We start from the raw sequence: 15840 nt of genomic DNA on the forward strand, positions 1-15840 counted from the left end.
AGATCCCCCAGCACTGGAGTTTCTGACATGTGAATGCCATGTGGGTGCTGGGCATTGAAGCCAACTCCTCTAGAAGGGCAGCTATTGCTGTTAACCATTGAGGCATCTCTCCAGCCCCACAAAGAAAACGTTTTGAGACTGTAAAGATTTGAGGCATGGGACGCTTCAGGAAGCTGGCCACCCTCAAGTGAGTATAGCCACAACACTTGGTAATTCTCACAAGGAATCCAGGGGCCTGCCATTCCTGCTAGAAAACTACTGAACGAGAATCTATCGGCAGTAATAAGACATTTCTCAGAGTACAGATTCCAGCTTAAACTTTATTTGTATACAAAAATATATTATAATGGGAAAAGCTTATTATTGTCTCCAACTATATATAAGTAATTACAAATATTTCCATAAACGCATTTTAAATTATAGAAGAGTTATGTTTAAGGAGTAAAAACACATTAGACAGGTCATCTGTTGAAACATGCTGCAGGCAGGTAAACAAAGTCAGTTTCACTGTCTGAGTTGCCCAGAGTTGGGCCCGATGGCAAAAGTTAGTGTAAGCCACGAACAGCCATGTGAGCCTTAGCTCCGCCCCCTCCTGCAGCCGATTCTTGGTAGCTGATTTTGCCAGGTGCTTGGAGCCTTCGGGAGTCTCACTCTTGTGGCCCAAGAACCCTGGCCTCCTTGCTTCACATACCTGAAAAGAAGACATAGGGTTAGTTAACCCTACCAGACGCTCACAATTCCCCTGCTTAACCACATCACATGGTCTCAGACGGGCATCAAAAGCAGTGTTAATGGCAGGTTTCCCGTGCAATGTATGTCTGACTAACTGGAACGGCTAGGAGGCCAGCTGCATAAAGTAGACAGACTTGCAGCATGGGCCTAATACAAATTGTGCTGCAATTAGAATAATCTCTGTCAAAACAGGCCTAGGTCTTCTGATGTCGGGTGGTGCAACACGGAAGAGAAAGGGGGCATCAAGCAAATACAGAGTGGGGGTGTTAAAACCCTGGCTAGTTAAAGTAGACTTTAAATTAATTTTTGAATCTAAATTTTTAAAATTTACCTATCTGGCAGAGTAAAAACATAGACTACTTCTTACAGAAAAAAAAAAAAGATCACTTTCACTAAATAATTCAGAAGTAAGAACAAAAAAATCTCAGAGTCCCTCATGAGGAGAGATGCTGAGGCCAGCAACCTCCCTGGGTTTCTGGGACCAAGCCTCCCGACCGCTGCGATCTTGTCCTTTTGAAGACGAGCACCCAGATAGAGTGTGACAGTTCTTTCCTCTAACACCTCCCACCCCACCCCACACATGTTGCAATTTTGACCCCATGTCTTCATCTGGGGTCACACGAAATGGGTAACCAACAGTGTAATCCCAAATTAGAAGCACGTATCTGCATACTGAATCTGAGTGGCTGGCGAGTTGGCACGGGTATCCCAGACCACTTCTCTTTGGCACTCAATCCTCACAAAAGTCTCAGCAGGCCCCTGCATCAAACCTGGGGTGTTATGAAGTGGACAGACCCCTCCGGCTCCCTGGAGGAATGTGTGTGTGTGACCCACCGGCTCGCTCCTTCTCTCAGAACCGGCAAGCAGTCCCCCACAGCAAAACTCTCCATTTTCTAAACAACATGCCATTGTCTGTGGCTGAACTGTTTGCACAGTTGGGAAAGCAACTCTGGCTACTCTCTGGCAAGTTTTTCCTCCACACCGCTTTCTGAGCCACTGCGGTCCTGTTTCTCCACTGAGAGCAGCGTATGATGTAACTTCCCACCCCCGGGCAGGCTGGGAAACATCACAGCGCGTTACCAAAGGTGTGGCTCAGTGTTCCTGCGATGTTTTAAACAGCACGCATGTACTCACTTGCTAATGTCCTGTCAAGATCGGCAATGAAGTCTTCGAGCTCTTTTGTGTCACCTAATTTGGCTGCAAAATAAAAATAAAAATAAAAATAAAAGAGTTCAGTTTCCCTCTCAAACACAGTTGATGGAAGATTACAGTTTCCGGATTATGGAAACCTGTCATCTTCAGAGACGTCACAGAATGTGCCCTGCATCAGCCCTTAGTGTCTCCTCCATGTTTACTTGTGTCTCAGCAGCTGACCCGGAGGACAGCCTCAGGGTTTGTTCTGTAGTCCACTACCACCCTAAGCCACCATCCTACCCACCTTCCTAACCTGGGAGATGGATCTCTTTGGTGTCTTAAAACTCTGGGAGACGGGGAGGGGGAGGAAGGCAAATTTTTTGCTCATGCTGCTGCTGGAGGGCAATACAGTGGCCCTCCGATGTGACATGAGACTAATATTCCTACTAGTTCATGTCAAATGGAACAGGGAACGTGACGGCCCGTCCCATAGTAGCGCAGAGCTTTCGTGCAGACAGACATTGCTGTCTCTGCAGCCAGAGGTAGCTGCTTTCCTAATGCAGCTTACTTTCTTCTGTATGGTTTGTCACTTGTGCCTGCCTTCCTTGAAATGCATTGCTGAATATTTTCCTTTGCAGGGTACAAGCGGTTCATTGTTCTTAACTTTCAAGTACACTCGCCGCGGTGACTCCCCCCCCCCCCAACCCCTGCTGTAATTCCCACCTCTGGAGGATTAGGTAGCAGAGCTGGGCACTATGTAAGCCATTCTCTAGGCTGCTCGATCCCTGGAGTCCCCAGATCCATTACAGATTGGAGGCTGGACCACCGTCCAATCCCCTGAGGCTGCTAACTTTGCTGTTGAGAAGAGAACTTAAAAATATCCCTCTTTCTAGAAAGGGGGAAGTTCTGTTTGAACTCCAGGCGGAGACAAGTGAGGGGGTCGGCAAATTTCTTTTCAAGTTGGTTCCATTTTTATTGCATTTTGCAACTCTTTTCAGCAAGTTCAGTTTTCCTTGGAGGGGGAGGTGTCTTTGGTTCTCAAAAGGGTGCCTCTCCCTCTCCAATAAAACAGAACATTCAGCTCTCTAGCTGGTGAGACCAAAAACTAAGGGCTAATTCAAATCTCTTTAAACCAACCCTCTCTAGTCTATTCCTATCGAAGCACAGACAGGGTGGAGCTGCTGCTTTGAGACATGTCCATTTTATCCTATTAAAAAGATTCATTCATTCATTCATTTGGTGTGTGTTTATGTATGTGTGTCCCCATGTGCCCATGTGGAGATCAGAGGACATCCACCAAACAGTTCCAGAGATCAGACTCAGCTTGTTGGGCTTGGCAGCAAGCAGGCTTACCCACTGAGCCATCTCAACGGCCCCATGTTAGATCATTCTTGTCTCATAAAGACAGCTGCTAAACTGGTCACCCAAAAGCACTAGTGTTAACAGTTAATGAAATTTAAGAAAGAAAGAAAGAAAGAAAGAAAGAAAGAAAGAAAGAAAGAAGGAAGGAAGGAAGGAAGGAAGGAAGGAAGGAAGGAAGGAAGGAAGGAAAGAAGGAAGGAAGGTCTTCTCATCGCTACAAAGCCAAACTGCTGAGTCCTTATGAAACCAAACTAGTCCAGGAGGAAAATGAGAAGCACCCCCTCTGACACAAGACAGAATCCACACGTGGCCCAAATCCCACGAAACAACGCACTCTGTCACCCAAAAACTATTTATTGTCTTATCTCCTCACTTTGTACGCTAGGAAAGTCTGGCACACAAAATGGGGCGGGGCAGGGATAGAAGCAGTGGTGAGCTCACCTTTCCGAGGGGCGACAGTGGAAGTCAGCAGAGCTGGGGTGGAGTCCGTGGGAGAATTCAGTTTCTCATCGCTGAAGCTGAAGCTGTCCCTGTACAGCGAGTCTGCACCTTTAAGGAAGGAAGCCATATTCATTAGGTAATTCAAGCCTAGATCAAGAACAGGACTGCTGTGGATCAATCAACCATCCAGTCTTTCTTCAAACTGACCAGCCCTGAAGTAGAGCAGGAAATCTCTGCAGCCTTAAAACAAACAAACAACAAAAATCCAACCCAGTGCCTTTTCAGCCTCCGACAGAGAGTCTTTTTCTCTGTGTGTCTGCTTTATGTGTGTCCTCACTCCCAGAAATCAGCATGGTTTCAGCTGCTAGTTCTGTGTGCTCCTGTGTGCAACATTTGAGATTTCTCTGCTACTCCTGCTGCACTCAAAATTTTTTTCCTGCCTTTTAATTCTTTAACTGGTAGAGAAATCGAACCTCACCAAGACCCTGGCACTGTATCAGTGGTACACCGACCCGAGGCACACTAGTGATCCCAGCTCTCTGGAGGTAGAAACAAGAGGATCAGAAATTCAAGGTCATCCTCAGCTACATACTGAGTAAAATACATGAGACTCTGTCTTCCAAAGAGAGGAAAAAAAGAGGGGAACAGATGGGGTGGGCAGGCACTAAAGAGATGGCTTCTCCGTTAAGAACTAGCTGCTTTTGCCAGAGGACATAGGTTTGATTCCCAGCACCCACTTAGCAGCTTACAACACTCTGTAACTACAATTCTAGGGATCTAATGCCCCTTTCTGGCCTCCTTGGGCACTAGGCCCACAAGTGGTACACAGACATACATGCAGGCAAAACACCCATACACATAAAAAAATAAACGTAAACACTCCATATGCAATATTATTTCTCATGAAAGGCATTCTCTTCCTTCTAAACACCTTCCAAACATAAGCACAACATTGGGCCCCACGTCTAATAATTTCCCTCCCTGCTCATGAGTCTGGGTCCCACAGTTACCCACTCTTGTCCCTGACACAGTGAAGTCAAGAACAAAGATTGTTTTTGTTCCTGGCTGTTCATCTGTCACAATCAAGGGACTTCACAGTTCCTTCTGTTCTTATGCTCCAAATGTCAAAGCAGCAGCAGGCCAAGTCCCAGCCAGGCCAGACTGCACCAGGGCCAGGAGCGGGTTAGCTACTCCCTGCTTAAGGGTGCTTATAGGGTCATATTCTGGTGCTCAGTAAGATGGAAAGATAGACAATCTTTCCAGTCCCTCCAGTGCTGAGATCCTAAATCCTGACAAAGCAGAGGAAGTCAGCGCAGCTCTGAGGTGGTATGGAGCCTCAGAGACACAGGAGGTTAACGGAAGCAGGATGTGGCCCCAGAGGTGGTGGCAAGGGAGGAAGGCGCTCCTCTGGTTAGAAACGGAAAGTCAAGCCACTCCGCAGCAGCAGGAGCTCTGGGAAGGCTCTTCAGGTGAGCAGCTGAATAACGAGGGCCTGGCCAGGTCCCTTCTCCCCCTGGAGGCTCCTGTCCTTCAAGCCATTTCTCTCTAGTTCGGGGAGAGTCAACATGTCTTGCTTTAGTTCTGCTAACTCAAAATAAACTTGTCTAAATTATTTTTTTATGTGCTCAGAATAAAAGAAAAACTGGTCTCTGAAAGAAGTTTCCTATAGTCACATGAGAACTGAGCCTATCACTAAAAGGCTGCCACACCCCCTCAGGTGGTCTTGTCTGACCATGTCCTTTGCCTTCTGACCAGAAGGACCCAGGGCCCTCTTGGCCTGTATACCCACTTCACCCACTTCACCCACTTCTCCAAACAGTCCAGCAGAACCTCATGAACAACCACTATGATCTTTTCTTCCTTCCAGAGTTCTAGCCCAGGTCACCTTAAAGGACCACAGTCGTTTTTCAGGCCTTCGATGATGGACCCATACCCAGGTCCTTAACACTGAACCTTAGACCCATACACACTATCCGAAAATATCATCACCAGCTCCCACCTCTGGAATGCAGGCCCTTGACATGTGTGACCAACTAGGTTCCGGCAATACCAAGAACACTGTTGATCATTCCCCTATGACTGTCCTGATGTCTTGTGATGAAGACACAGTCTGTCCCCAGTCCTACTTCCCAAGCATACTTGACAACTGGACACTTTGTGGCCCTCCTATTAATTAATATCTTAGGACATTAGAACTCTCTAGAACGTGAGTTGGAAGCCCTTCCGTTTGTTTTTTTCGGCTGTGTACGCCTGTAGAACAGCGGTCGCGATAGCAGTCCCCGGCACACGGGAAGGTGCAGCACATCTGTTTAGATCCCTGGATGAGCATCACTTTATCGCTGCCAATAACCGGGGGATCACACAGATACAGATAGAGAAACATGAGGAGAAGGCAGAGTCATCTTTGGGACTCAGGCCAAAGCCCCTGTCACAGAATCCTTGTCTCTGAAAGAGACCCAAGAACATCATCCCATCTTTGGATCAGACAGAGTTCCCGCTCTGAGACTCTCTACTCCAGAACTTAAAGGCCACCCCTCCCTGCTCTCTATCTCTCAGAACAGCTGGCACTTGAGGGCCACTCTCAATACCACACCTCTTTTCACCCCACCCTGCATACACCACGGTCCTTCCCCCTAGCTTTGAATTTCATCTCTGCTCGACTCCTACCCTCAAGAAATTTTATATTCACATATAATCATGCTTCAAGATTAGGGATGGGGAGAAACCAGCTTGGTTCACCTTCCGAACAACTGGCCAACTACTATTGGCTGTTTACAGAGGCAACAGAATCAACGTGGAAAAGGCATTGCAAAAGAAGGTAGCAGAGAAAAAAACAACCAAAGAGGAATAACGGAGATTCTGATCCCGATATTGTGGAGAGAGAGGCTGTGGGGAAGAAGTCATAGTCTCAGGGGACCATCCTGGCTTGCCTTTGATCCTTCAAAATCTAGTTCGTATGAGAAAGTCCTTAACCCAAGCACTTTCCTCAAGATCAGAAAATAGAATATGACTTTATCCTGACAAATAAATGCAGTTATAGGCCAGGCTGTTTGACTTGCAGTTGCCTCGTTGCTAATGAAGTCATACTGCTCTCATAATGAGGGAGGTGGCAGGGATAACATACAGCATCTACACAAATATGTGCATATAGAGGAAGTCAGCATAGCCTGTATTCACCTCCCTTCTCCCTGCGCCCCTCCCACACACACAATCTCCTATCCTGTCAGCTCATTGCCACTCCATGATTCGACCCTCTCCCCGTGTCTTTCTCACACACCAGGCCAACTCCAGGCTCTAGTGTGTTTGACCTTCAACTCTGAAGAAGAAATGAACTCCCAGGACCTTTGACCACGCAGACCCTTCTGGACGCCCCCGCGGCAATAGTTTACACACAGCAGTTAATAGGGGGCGGAGAACAAGGGAAAGAGCAAACCCAAGTCCCTGGTCCCTGAAGCTCTGCCTCTGTGGAAAGGGTGGGGGAGCAGAGGCCACGTGAAAGGCAACAGCAACCTAGGCCTTCTGTGTGTGCTGCCTGTGGCTTCCGAATGGTCTGACCTTCAAGAAAAATGGAGAAGAGCGTGTTCAGAAAGGTGGGCGTTATCACTGAGGAGAAAACAACCAAGATACCAAGCGCTGGCTTCCTGCCATTTTCAGATTGTAACAGGTTTTTTTTTTAAAACTTTCTCTTCAAAAGTGACCAAGAACAAACCCACAACACAGAGACCCAAACGCTAAACTTCTCTACCCGTTATTTACCCACACAGGCTTTTATCAAGAGCCTGTCTGAACGGAATCTCACGCTAGAGGTTGTGGCAGATGAGTAGGTAAGCAAGGCCTAAGCCCCTGTTCTGGTCACCCCCTTAGAACTCTAGTTCTTGGGAAAATAATATTTAGTCAGTCTGATAAAATGCCAGCAGTGTGTCTCTGGCTGATAGCACGTGTGTGTATGGCTACCCCGCCCTGCTATCTGGTATTGCTATTAATTGTTATGATGGCTTGAGGGACCTTCATAAGTGGTAAAGCAGACCTTAAAATATCTATTTCAGACTGCTTTGAAGCCCCACCTCACTAATCCAATCCCCATTACAAATGTTCTTTAAAGTCCTGGTCCATTTTAATGCATTAAAGTCTCAGATCTGAGAATGAGTGTCCTAAGGGACCATCAAAAGAAATAACATGCACAACTCCATAAGTTTAGGTATACCTATCAAACATAAGGAACTTATAACACAAACAGAAGTTTTGTTTAAAAGATATATATATATAATATATATAACATATATATGCACATATATGCATACACACATGTATGTTTCTTTTTTATCTTAATTTGGGGGGTTGGGAGAAAGGTAATTTAGGGTTAGAACAGCCATGTGCTACTCCAGAGAAAAGTAAACCGCAGACAGTGAGCCCTGCCCAGAGGGGCTGCAAATATAGATCCTTCCCACACATCTGCAGCAAGCAAACTACAGTAATTACCAGGAAAAGGAGAGTACCAGGCCAATGTCACTGTCCCCCAGGGAATGGAAGGAATGAGGGTCTCTCTCCTCCAAACCTAACTTCTGACAGTCGACTCCAGTGAAGCCAGGCACAGTGGAAAAGATCCCTGGCTCTCAGCTTGATCATCATGGGGGTCTGAAGCCAGCCTGGTCTACAAAGTGAATTCCAGGCCAGGCAGGGGTACAGTAAGACCCTGTTTTGAAAGAATCTAAGTAAATAAAATATATATTATTCTAAAAACAAAACAAAAAAACTTTAACTAAAGATGTTCAATTTCTACAGCACCTCAAAGGGCCAAGGCTAAAAACCACTTTCCTAGCTCCCAACTGCTTTGCCCTTTCACTGAGAAACTTAGAATTATTCCTAATAAAGTGCTACAGGAAAGACACAGCCCCTTTGAAAATCCATTTTCATTTATTGCTGATGTGAATGGGTGTGTCTGTGCATGTGAGCACAGGTGGCCTTCGAGGCCAGAGATCTCAGATCCCCCTGGAACCGGAGTTCCTGGCAGTTGTGAGCTGTTCAGCATGGGTGATGGGAATCCAACTCCAGTCCTCTTAAAAAAGCAGTACCTATTTCTAACCCCTGTACCATCTCTCCAGTCCTGCAATCTAATTTTTATTTGTTTTTCGAGACAGGGTTTCTCTGTGTAGCTTTGGAGCCTGTTCTGGAGCTTGCTCTGTAGATCAGGCTGGCCTTGAACTCACAGAGATCCACCTGCACAACCTGATTTTTTTTTTAGTGAGAAATAGAAGGTATTTTTCAAAAATCAGGAATATGCATCACTTATGTCCACTGATCTTTGATCCCGAGAACCTTGAAAAGGACCTGCAATGCCGTGTATGAAAAGACACAGGATCTGAGCACAGTGGAGCGCCAGGATACTCCCACACTCTGGTTCACATTCTAACCAACCAGCTGTGATGACAGAGCAAGGCCGTAGATGGTCAACCTGTATTCCATTATTTTATCAAAGAAATTAATGAAGATAAAAGTGCCTAACTTGTAGGACTGAGGTAAAGATTATATGTGCTAACATTCAAAGACTAGCAAGAGGTAACCGATAACAAGAGCCAACAAGTCATGAGTCTGCAACCCTAGTGAGGGCCTGGTAAAAGTAAGCCAGCTGCCGCTGCCACCATTATAAACCTGGCTGCCCTCTCTGGAGAGTTAAGTTCCAGGGGTCTGCACCTCTCCCGGGCATTCTCTTCCTCCAAACAGACAAAGGAGTGTAACAAATGTCCGCCCCCTGTTCCTGGAGACAATTAAGACATACTCATTATGTATCCTTAAGAAAGCATTATTTAGATACACACAAATCCCACCATGACTGTTTTTGAGCTCTCACGTGGGGAACAAACCATGCTGACAGCAAAGATCAGGGTCACCACTCTTTCTCAGGCCCTTCCCACTACTTCTCCAACCACCACACTACAGGCTTAAGGTTAACAACAAAAGCAGAAACTGAAAAACACAGAAAACAACCAGTTCTATCAACTATCTCCCAAACTGCTAAGAAACTGTCTTTAATGCAATCTCTTCTAAGACTCCTAAAAACACCTCCTAGATCTGAGCTCCCTCTTGGCAGAACTTGTAGATGCTGTCTGCCATAACTGGACAAGGTCAGACCCCCAATCCAGCAGGAGGCTCTGGTATAGCAAGGAGTTGTCCTTGACCACAGGGCAGTAGTGACAGACCCAACCATCTCTTCTGTGGAGAAGAGAATTTCCACACAATGAATAACTTGGACACCATCCCAACGGATGGAGATATATTCAAGTTACGCCACAGGTATTGAGACAGATTTCCAAGACAAGACTTGGCCTGGAATGCTGGGAATAAGCAGGCAGTTCATTAGCATCAAAGAGTAAAAGTTGTAAACAGAAAGGAACCGCTCACCCGCCCCCTCTGCCATCACACCGTGGTCTGTGCAGGCTGCTAGGGAAAATCCAAAAGAAACTAGAGTTCAGGTTTCTGACACAAACCCCGACCAGGATGTCAACCATTATCCCTTTCCAGGAGGATAACTCAGATCTCACTGATCTTCCCCGGGTCATAAGGAAGAAGTCTCTAGATTTCAAAACAACACCAGGCTTTTGACTCCCAGGATCCGGGACAGCAGAGCTAACGATGTGCCTGCAGCCTGGCTAGGAAGTAAGTAAGTGCTCTTGAACAAACAGAATGTAAAATTCACATTGAAAAACAGCGAGTAAGCTAGGGCTTGAAAAACAATTACGTAACAATAAAACGTCTCCAAATTCGCTATTTGACACCTGCACAGATATCCGGGATCTTGTAGGTCCCTTGAGTTATTGAACTCCCCGCCCCCTCACACACACACACTTTCTTTCTACCAAAGTTATTAGGACAGAGGCACTATGGAAAAGGATATCAGGATGAACCTCTCCCTACTGGCAACCACGGGAGGTGGAGGTGGGAGAGCTGCGAGAAACCCAGTACTTGAACTCTGCGGCCCCTGGGAGGGTGGTTTCAAAATTGCCTGGGGTGGTGAAAGAGCCCGGGAGCTCAGAAGAACGGGAATGAAACTATTTCAAAAATTCCAAAGCCAGCAGCTTATGAAACCATTTTGGTTTCACAAATGTTTCATTATTGTGCTCGCCCGTGTCCCCAAGTCCCCAAACACCCATTTCGGAAAAGAAAAGAGAAGGCGCTATTGGTTTAGCATTGACCTTGTGTGCAAGTAGCCCTAGGTCTGGACCCCCAGGACTGCCCACGCTGAACATGCTGGCACGCCTCTGTGATCCCAGCACCTGAAGCCCAAGGAAGGAGGATCAGAAGTTCAAGGTCATTCTCAGCTAGGTCTCCTTAGGAGTGATCTCAGTAAAGTTTTTTTTAAAAAATGAAGAGCAGGGAGCAAAGCGAGAAACTGTTGGAAGACCTGGCCCGGGTCCCAGGAGCTCTTGCTGACTTTAGAAACACTCAGGCCTCGTGACAGACACCTGCCATGACAGGTAGACCCACAGAGTCCATCAAGAGTCGTGTCCCGTCCCGTCCCCCCACACTCCCCCGGATTGCCATCACGCCCCCACTCACGCACACCTGGGCTTAAAACTCAGAGCCGGTGCGCAGCCTCGGGTCTGAGTTTCCTGGACACCGTGCCTCAGTTTACAGATACCCCAGCTGACGCTAGAGCCCTAGGAAGCCGGAGCCCTGGGGCCACTGGCTTCAACAGGGCCTCACTTACTCTCTGAGTCGCTGAAGCCGCTGCTGTCGCTGACGCTGGCGCTGCTGCGCCTCTTCATGCGCTCCAGGTGCTCCTCATAGTGGAAGTGGCGGGCATGGAAGGGCGATGCGAAGTCGGCCAGCACGGCGTCGAACTCGCACAGCACGTCCGTCAGGTCTGCAGCGGCCGCTGAGTCCATTGCCGGGGCTGGGGGCGGGCACAGAGCGCTCAGTGAACGGCAACGTGGGTAGGGGTGACTCTCCCCCTGCCCGGGAGGATCTGCAGAGGCGGGCACCGGACTAGGACGGCTAACTTCACTCTGCATTTGCCGGTGACAGCAGCACAGCTACCTTGTAACCGCTCAACCACCCTCCAAAGCGCCTGTCACCAGACCCAGACGAGCAGCAGCCTCCGTGGGTGAAAAGCCTGGACGTCACCTAGCCCACCCCACGCGCTTTCCTACTTGTGCCCACGCTCACTCCCTGGAGCGAGTGGCGGCGGGAAGTCTGAGTCAGCAAGCACCCGTTACGTGTCAGGCTCAGATCTTTGTCCCGCGTGGGAAACCAAACTGAACTGGCCCCAGCCGTGCGACCCGGGGATGGGGTGCCGGGGTGATGGAGGATTAAGGGTGGTCAATGGAAAGAGAGTATCGCAACCCCTGATCTCTCACCCCCACCTGCAGGCTCGGGCTCTCAGAGTCCCGGGACTCGGGGTGTTGCTTATCGTGGACGGAGTCCCTGAATTCGATCCCGGGGCGCAGAGATGGAGCGGGCACCCTCAACCCGGCACTTACCTGCGGCCGAAGCCGCCGCAGGGCTACCCTGAATCGAGGGCGGCTTCATGGAGAGGTCGCTCGCCTACACGCGTGGCAGAGATGCCGCGAGGTGCTGGCCCTGGTGGCGACCGCCTTGCACTGCAGTCCGCTCGGGTGGCCCGGCCTTGCGCTCGCTCCTCGCTTGCGCCGCCACCCGCCGGCTTCACAGTCTTATAGCCACGGGCCGGGGCGGGGCGAGGCGGGGCCGCTGAGTCTGTCCTAGACGACCTAGGGGACGTCCCTGTCCCCCCCCCCCCATCCTCTACCCCGTCACCGCCCTCGCCACGCGCCCGCCGGCCTAGAACCGCAGTGACGACTTGTGTCGCCGGAGCCCGGGTTACCGCCCCAAATATTTACCCGCCGCTTTCCCCCCGCCACCCTGACAACCCGACCCACGGATGTGTCTATGCCGACCTATGGGTGAGTTCCTCAAGAGTTTATCCTGCTTCCCGCCGTCTGTCAGAGCCTCCTTGAGCCTTCGATTCCTCATCTGTGAAATGGAACTGCAAATGCAGAGCCTCCTTGCTTGTTACAAAAGTAAAGGAACGGAGGGCCTCAGTAGGTAGTACGAGGGCAGAGTTTCCCCTACCCGATTTTCCCAAAGAATTTACAAGATTGCGTGTGGACAGAGTGGACAGCTGGGGCCATGGGCTTAAGTGAAATCGGTCTTCAGTTGAGGTGATCTTAGAATTTAGGGTCCTGAACTGCAGGAAGAAAGCACCTCATGAAAGAATGCATTCTGTACTGAGTCCCCATGACTAGCCATCCATCCACATTTAGTATGGCCCAGTTTAATTCCTGACTCAGACCGTGTGTTGGCAAACAGGGTGACCAATTGCTCTTTGCAACAGACAGCTATTTAAAAATCAAGAGGCCTGTGTGGCCTATGCCTACAGTTCCAGACCTCAGGATGCTGGAAGGCAGGGCTGAGGCAAGAGAATGGAGATTATGAGGACTGCAATGTGTGACCTACACAGCGGTAATGCTGTCTGTAAAGTGCTTACCATGCAAGCATAAAGACCCGAGTTCAAACTCCAAAGCCCACGTTAAAATTTTAAAAGGCAGTCGTGGCGCACGCCTTTAATCCCAGCATTCGGGAGGCACAGGCAGGTGGGTCTCTGTGAGTTCAAGACCTGTCTGGTCTACAAAGTGAGTTCCAGGACAGTCAGTGATACACAGAGAAACCCTGTCTCAAAAAATATAATAATAAGGGGCTGGAGAGATGGCTCAGTGGTTAAGAGCATTGCCTGCTCTTCCAAAGGTCCTGAGTTCAATTCCCAGCAACCACATGGTGGCTCACAACCATCTGTAGTGAGGCTTTGTGCCCTCTTCAGGCCTGCAGGCATACATGCAGACAGATACTGTATACATAATAAAAAATACATAAATATTAAAAAAAATATATAATAATAACAACAACAACAACAAAGCCTAGATGGCCAGCCATTTGTAATCCCAGCCTTAGAGGCAGAGGCTGGAAGATTCCTGGGGCTCCTCAACTTAGCCCAACGTGAGAACTCCAGGCTAATGAAAAGCCCTATCCTTTTTTTTCTTTAAGACAGGGTTTCTCTGTGTAACTTTTGACTGTCTGGAAACTCTCTCTTGTAGACCGGGCTAGCCTTGAACTCACAGAGATTCAACTGCCTTTTCCTCCCAAGTGCTGGGATTAACAGTGTGAGCCACCATTGCCCGGCAAAAAATTCTATCTTAAAAAACCAAACCAGATACTCGGGAGGCAAAGGCAGGTGGATCTCTGTGAGTTTGAGGACAGCCTTGTCTACAAGAGAGAGTTTTCAGACAGTCAAAAGTTACACAGAGAAACCCTGTTTCAAAAAACTAAAAATGAAGCAAACAAACAAAAACCCAAGGTGGGCAGTGCCCAAGAAATCACACTTCAGGGTTGACACAAATGTCAACCCTGACACAAATACACCTGTGTACATACCTGCACATGCTACACACACACAAACAATACGTTAATTAAATGTCAAGCAAGGAGCTGGTGGCAGCTGGGACTATCACTGAGTGATAAAGTGCTTGCCTAGCATGGGTGAATCCTCTGTTTGAGGTCTCATCCCCAGAACTGCAAATAAATAAACAAATATTTTCATAAATAAATGTAAACCAGTTAAAATGGAATAAAATGAACATTTCCAGTCCCTCGGTTGCACTAGGCACTTCTAAGTGATCAGTAGCCTTCATCACAGAACCTTTGGACCGTGTTGGATGAGGCCGTCTTCCCCTGGTGACTCCAGGCCTCCCAGGTGTCAGGATGTGGCACTGGCATGCACCAGGTCTCGGTTTAATCCCTGTCACTGGTTTGCAGTGAGCAAACTGAGACACAGGCCACTAAGTAGCTTGCCTGCCCATCAGTGGGTTAACAGAAGGAAAACCAGCCTCCTTTTCAAGCCTCTCTGAGGTTAGCCACACCCTGCCTCCCTGGGGTGGAGGGAGCTAAGAAGCTAAGGGAGGCACCAAACCCCAGAGCAGATACCGGGGGTCCCAGAAACCACAGACAAGGTACTTCCTTTCACCTGCTCTCCCTACATACCCCACACCCCTTCTCTCCCCAAAAGTATTCTTTTTTTTTTTTTTTCTTTTTGATTTGGCCATGGCACCCACTGTTCAGGCCCTGAGCTAGGAGCTGCAGCCAAAAAGATGCCAATTATAAGTTCATGTGGTACCTGGAACACAGCTTATTTCTCCATCACCCAGCTGGTGGGCAACTGGGTTGCTCCCAGCCCGTCCCCACATGCATCTCGATGCTGACATGCTGACATGGGCTTCTGCCCGAGTGTTGATCCTGATTTCTTCCCTAGAAGCAGGGAAAGGTTTAAACCCTTAGTCCCCAGGGCCTTCTGGCTGGGCTCCATATCCTATCCTGGGGCCTTTTATGGCCCCCAGCCATCTGACTGCCGAATGACCTCAGTGTTCAGGTGTGAACTTGCCCCTCAGGACAGGGAGGGAGCTGTATGGTTCACCTCCTCACACTCAGAGTTTCCTAACTTCCCAGAAGTCATTGGTCACTGGACACAATGACCTCAAGAAGAAGACTTGACGTCGCCTTTGGTTTGCAGTAGAGAAAGGAGGACTTCTTGCCCTTTATCTGGACTAGCTGCTCCCTTGTCTACTTTGCTGTCCTAGAACAAATTATCTGAGTAATTTGTAAACCACGGAAATGTCTTTCTCTCTATTCTGAAGGCTATAGGATGCCTAAGACCAAGACTCCACTACTGTCTGGTGAGGGCTTGCTGTATCCTTGTGTGCGTGCGTGACAAAAAGAAGGAAAGAGAACACACTGCCCCCCCACCTCAGGCGCTCACCCCTAATTCCACCTGGGAGGACTCTACTCCGGTGAAGGCCAGCTCAGGAAGGCCCCCATGTTTGACAGGATCAAATTTGCAATTAAATCACAATGCTCAGACTTCACCCCGAGGTTTGCCCCATCCCTGCACACTGCTCACGACTCTTCTTTTGAAACTTGTCCAGGGCATCGCCCAAGAGTTTCATCGTTCTGGATCCCCCCGAGGTTTCACGGAGGATTTTATTATCATGGCTGAACTCTGAACTCTGGCTCCCACCTGTCTCCCCTGGATCCTTTTTTCTCATCCCTCGCTTTCTCTCAGTCACCTCACTCCCCTCTCCGGAAAGTATAACTATAATTCACTCACTT

General features: G+C 48.5%; 1 protein-coding gene across 1 annotated transcript; it reads right to left on the reverse strand.

Moving 5' to 3' along the window:
- Positions 1–300: 300 nt before the first annotated feature.
- On the reverse strand, positions 301–12314 carry Rgcc (regulator of cell cycle). The gene is made up of 5 exons (XM_087912256.1): positions 12147–12314; positions 11375–11560; positions 3670–3777; positions 1867–1929; positions 301–691 (listed from the first exon to the last, which is right to left on the reverse strand). The coding sequence occupies exons 1-5, from the start codon at positions 12193–12195 to the stop codon at positions 684–686; spliced, it is 414 nt and encodes a 137-aa protein (XP_087768382.1). The 5' UTR covers positions 12196–12314; the 3' UTR covers positions 301–683.
- Between the last annotated feature and the right edge of the window lie 3526 nt (positions 12315–15840).

The sequence above is a fragment of the Myodes glareolus genome, chromosome 12 (genome assembly GCF_982192425.1).
Source record: "Myodes glareolus chromosome 12, mMyoGla1.1, whole genome shotgun sequence".
NCBI classification, from domain to species: Eukaryota; Metazoa; Chordata; class Mammalia; order Rodentia; family Cricetidae; genus Myodes; species Myodes glareolus.